The sequence below is a fragment of the Meriones unguiculatus genome, chromosome 5 (assembly GCF_030254825.1).
Source record: "Meriones unguiculatus strain TT.TT164.6M chromosome 5, Bangor_MerUng_6.1, whole genome shotgun sequence".
In the NCBI taxonomy this organism is placed as follows: Eukaryota; Metazoa; Chordata; class Mammalia; order Rodentia; family Muridae; genus Meriones; species Meriones unguiculatus.
The window spans coordinates 41,501,714-41,507,109 of NC_083353.1; the positions used below are offsets into that span (position 1 = coordinate 41,501,714).

General features: G+C 54.7%; 1 protein-coding gene across 1 annotated transcript; it reads right to left on the reverse strand.

Annotated features, from left to right (window-relative positions):
* Positions 1 to 4,281: 4,281 nt before the first annotated feature.
* On the reverse strand, positions 4,282 to 5,396 carry LOC132654119 (sperm motility kinase X-like). The gene is made up of 2 exons (XM_060383387.1): positions 4,368 to 5,396; positions 4,282 to 4,290 (listed from the first exon to the last, which is right to left on the reverse strand). The coding sequence occupies exons 1-2, from the start codon at positions 5,394 to 5,396 to the stop codon at positions 4,282 to 4,284; spliced, it is 1,038 nt and encodes a 345-aa protein (XP_060239370.1).

The window sequence follows — 5,396 nt, forward strand, 5'->3', positions numbered from 1 at the left end:
TGCCAGCATCCTGAGGTTGGCCAGGTGTGGTGTCGTCCTCGGTCACTTCCTGAGGGAGACCTGTGCCAGCATCCTGAGGCTGGCCAGGTGTGGTGTTGTCCTCGGTCTCTTGCTGAGGGAGACCTGTGCCAGCATCCTGAGGCTGGCCAGGTGTGGTGTTGTCCTTGGTCTCTTCTTGAGGGAGACTTGTGCCAGCATCCTGAGGCTGGCCAGGTGTTGTGTTGTCCTCGGACTCTTGCTGAGGGAGACCTGTGCCAGCGTCCTGAGGCTGGTTAGTTATGGTGTTGTCCTCGGTCACTTCCTGAGGGAGACCTGTGCCAGCATCCTGAGGCTGGCCAGGTGTGGTATTGTCCTCGGTCTCTTGCTGAGGGAGACCTGTGCCAGCGTCCTGAGGCTGGCCAGGTATGGTGTTGTCTTCGGTCACTTCCTGAGGGAGACCTGTGCCACCATCCTGAGGCTGGCCAGGTTTGGTGTTGTCCTCGGTCTCGTGCTGAGGGAGACCTGTGCCAGCATCCTGAGGCTGGCCAGGTGTGGTGTTGTCCTCGGTTTCTTGCTGACAGAGACCTGTGCCAGCGTCCTGAGGCTGGCCAGGTGTGATGTCGTCCAAGGTCTCTTGCTGAGGGAGACCTGTGCCAGCTTCCTGAGGCTGGCCAGGTGGGATGTCGTCCGCGGTCTCTTGCTGAGGGAGACTTGTGCCAGCATCCTGAGGCTGGACAGGTGTGGTGTTGTCCTCGTTCTCTTGCTGAGGGAGACCTGTGCCAGCATCCTGAGGCTGGCCAGGTGTGGTGTTGTCCTTGGTGTCTTGCTGAGGGAGTCCTGTGCCAGCATCCTGAGGCTGGCCAGTTATGGTGCTGTCCTCTGTCACTTCCTGAGGGAGACCTGTGCCAGCATCCTGAGGCTGGCCAGGTGTGGTGTTGTCCTCGGTCTCTTCCTGAGGGAGACCTGTGCCAGCGTCCTGATGCTGGCCAGGTGTGGTGTTGTCCTCGGTCTCTTCCTGAGGGAGACCTGTGCCAGCGTCCTGAGGCTGGCCAGGTGTGATGTCGTCCAAGGTCTCTTGCTGAGGGAGACCTGTGCCAGCATCCTGAGGCAGGCCAAGTGTGATGTTGTCCTTAGTCTCTTGCTGAGGGAGACCTGTGCCAGCTTCCTGAGGCTGGCCAGGTATGGTGTTGTCCTCGGTCTCTTTCTGAGGGCATGCTGTGCCAGCTTCCTGAGGCTGGCCAGGTGTGATGTCGTCCTCGGTCTCTTGCTGAGGAAGACCTGTGCCAGCATCCTGAGGCTGGGCAGGTGTGGTGTTGTCCTCGTTCTCTTGCTGAGGGAGACCTGTGCCAGCATCCTGAGGCGGGCCAGGTGTGATGTTGTCCTTAGTCTCTTGCTGAGGGAGACCTGTGCCAGCTTCCTCAGGCTGGCCAGGTATGGTGTCGTCCTCGGTCTCTTGCTGAGGGAGACCTATGCCAGCATCCTGAGGCTGGGCAGGTGTGGTGTTGTCCTCGGTCTCTTGCTGAGCGCATGCTGTGCCAGCTTCCTGAGGCTGGCCCGGTGTGATGTCGTCCTCGGTCTCTTGCTGAGGGAGACCTGTGCCATCATCCTGAGGCTGGGCAGGTGTGGTGTTGTCCTCGTTTTCTTGCTGAGGGAGACCTGTGCCAGCATCCTGAGGCTGGCCAGGTGTGGTGTTGTCCTCGGTCTCTTGCTGAGGGAGACCTGTGCCAGCGTCCTGAGCCTGGCTAGGTTTGGTGTCGTCCTCGGTCTCTTGCTGAGGGAGAGCTGTGCCAGCATCCTGAGGCTGGCAGGCCTGATGTTGTCGCCCTCGTTCTCTTCCTCCTTGGTCTCTTCAGTTATGATGGTATCCTCCTTGATCTCTTTTGTTGTGATGGTATCTCGTATGATGGTGTCTGGTATGATGGTGTTTCCCTTGTTCTCTTCCTCCTTGGTCTCTTCAGTCATGGTGTCCTCCTTGATCTCTTTGTCGTGATGGTTTCTCATATGGTGTCTGGTATGATGGTGTTTGGTACGATGGTGTCTGGTGTGATGGTGTCCTCCTTGGTCAATTTTAGTGTGATGGTGTGTGGTAGGATGGTTTATTGGTGCAGGTGGGACAGGGAGATTGGAAACTATATCACTATGGGGAGAAGTTTTACTATGTGGAAAAGATCATATTTCCTGCCAAGAAACGGGGAATAAAGGACAATCACTACCCAGAGGACAGTCTGTGATGTTTATGCAGGCTGGAGGAGAGAGCAAGGGATCAGTGTGCCACATAAAGCTTTAGGGCACCTCTGCACCTCAGCCAATCCCCTCTGTGGAAGACCCAGTGGAAAGGCAGCCCCTCCTGCCTGGGATTTTACCTGGACAGATCTGTACTGGGATAGGTCCTGTGCAGAATGCTCCTGTGACCACACGGGCTTCTGGACATCTGGCCTGGCTTCCCAGAGAGGCTTTCCACATCTCATCCAGGCTGATCCCCAACCCTTGGCCCACAAGCCATGGAGATGGGGCCTGTCATCTTTAGGACTTCAAAGCAAAAAGACACAGGTAAGTGACTCTTACTGACTTTGAAGCACACAGAACTTTCTGTGCTTGCCCTGCAGCACCAAAGTGCCCTACTGGTCTCTCAGCAATCTCTGCTGACTTTGCCATGCCCCACCTGCTCCTCTTCCTGCTTTATCAGCACATGTATACAATCTACTTCTTGCTCAACAAGCCTGAGGTCACATTACCAGGATTTCTATGGTATTGGTCTTTCTAAAGTGACAGAGTTTGTTAAGTTCACAGGTGTGCCAACTGGGCAAATTATCATTAGTTACAATGGACAGAAGGAAAAGTGAATAAAATGAAGTGAAGTAATGCACTCACCTGGTGCTGAGGGTGGCTCCAAGGTCCCTTTTCATTGGAGTCATGTTCTTACATGAGGCAGCCTTTGTCTTAGCAGGAGGCAGGCAGCAGCAGCACAGAAGTCTGAGGCCGTTCATGATTGTCTTCTTCACCCGCTTCCAGCGTTGACGCCGGTTGCGGGGGGAAGCTGTGCCAGCGTCCTGAGGCTGGCCAGGTGTGATGTTGTCTTCAGTATCTTGCTGAGGGAGAGCTGTGCCAGCATCCTGAGGCTGGCCAGGTGTTGTGTTGTCCTCGGTCTCTTCCTGAGGGAGACCTGTGCCATCGTCTTGAGGCTGGCTAGTTATGGTGTTGTCCTCGGTCACTTCCTGAGGGAGACCTGTGCCAGCATCCTGAGGATGGCCAGTTGTGGTATTGTCCTCGGTCTCTTGCTGAGGGAGACCTTTGCCAGCATCCTGAGGCTGGCCAGTTATGGTGTTGTCTTCGGTCACTTCCTGAGGGAGACCTGTGCCAGCATCCTGAGGCTGGCCAGGTGTGGTGTTGTCCTCGGTCTCTTGCTGAGGGAGACCTGTGCCAGCATCCTGAGGCTGGCCAGGTGTGGTGTTGTCCTTGGTTTCTTGCTGAGGGAGACCTGTGCCTGCGTCCTGAGGCTGGCCAGGTGTGATGTCGTCCAAGGTCTCTTGCTGAGGGAGACCTGTGCCAGCTTCCTGAGGCTGGCCAGGTGTGATGTCGTCCTCGGTCTCTTGCTGAGGGAGACCTGTGCCAGCATCTTGAGGCTGGCCAGGTGTGGTGTTGTCCTCGGTTTCTTGCTGAGGGAGTCCTGTGCCAGCATCCTGAGGCTGGGCAGGAGTGATATCGTCCTCGGTCTCTTGCTGAGGGAGACCTGTGCCAGCTTCGTGAGGCTGGCCAGGTGTGATGTTGTTCTCGGTCTCTTGCTGAGGGAGAGCTGTACCAGCGTCCTGAGGCTGGCCAGCTGTGATGTTGTCCTCCTGGGTCTCTCTCTCCTCGGTCTCTTCCTCCTCCCTCATTTCAGGCATGGTGTCCTCCTTGATGATGTTTACTCTCAGGGCAATGATTGCTTCTTGAGCATCGATGTCTTCCTGTGTTAGGGTCTTTTCCTCTGCGACTATAGTCGACTCTATCTCTATGACTGTCGTCATCTCTGATAAATCCTCAGAGGAGGAGCTTGAGCTGTCCTCTTCCTCCAGACCCAGAGATGGATGGTCACTATCAGTGTGGCTGTCACGTGATCCAACCTGTGAAAAATAAACATTCATTTCCAGGATGCTGCCCTTGATGGACTTAGCAATAGGACAGCCCAGGTGGAGAGGGTGTGTGTCTGGATGGCAGCATAGGGTGGCAGGCATGCTATGGCATCTGGCAAGTTTCCTGGAATAATGCTCCTCCTCTTTTTCCTGGCCCTTAGATGGCAAGGTAAAGGTATAGGGAACAGGTTCAGCTCTCCTTAGGGATCCAGGATAAGTGTAAGGCTCTGTCAGGCAGAGGACAGTGCCTGGCTGCCTGGGTTTCTCAGGATTCACCTGGTTGTGGCCACAGTCCCCCGCAGGTGACTGGTGCTGCAATATAAGGTAAGTTGCCATCACCTCGTCGTATTTTTGGTCTCTCAGGGATTCAATGATTACTTCAGGCTTATAGCCCATGACTCTCATGGTCCCGACAATGCTAGGGCTCGGGGTGCCTGGGAGGCTAGGGGTGGAGGTAGGTGGTGAACGTGCCTCACTGGCCCTGATCACGGGGCGCCTCATGATGTCCTTGATGGTGGGCCTTCTGCCGGGATTGATTATCAGTAATTCCAAGATGACATTGAAAATGTCGATAGAAACATGCTTAGGAATGGTGAAGTTGCCTGAGGTGACCTCGTTCCTCATGCCTGCCACAGATTTGGCTTGGAAAGGGAAGTGCCCAGCCACCATGAGAAAGAGGAGAATCCCTAAACACCACATGTCGATGGGGTACGCATCGTATTCCCCCCGTGCAAAGAGTTCTGGGGCACAATAGGGCAGAGTGCCACAGAAACCCCGCAGCTTCTGCCCAGGAGTTACTTTCACAGCGAGGCTAAAATCAATCAGCTTGGCATTTCCCCTGCAGTCCATAAGGATGTTGGTGGCTTTTATATCTCTATGGACAACTTGATTGTTATGACAGTAATTCACTGCATGCACCACCTGAGTAAATATCCTTTCAGCCTCGCACTCCGGTAGAGACCCCCGTTCCAGGATCCGCCGCAGCAGCTCTCCCTCTGAGGCATGCTCCATCACCAGGTAGGTGATCTCTTCCGTCTCGATCACGTGAAAAAGTTTGATGATATTGGGGTGGTTCATGGATTTCATAACGCTTATTTCACTGTTAAAAATCGAGTTGTACTTCTTCTTATTTCTAAGGAGTTTTACAGCCACACAGGTCACAGTGGGAACATGGAAGGCGAGTTTCACTTCAGAAAAATGTCCGTGTCCCAGAGTCCTCATCATTCTATAGTCGGTGTTGAAGGGGTCCTCCACAGAGGAGCAGGCCTCCATGTCCTGCTTCAGAGTCAGGCCCTCCTCCTTCAT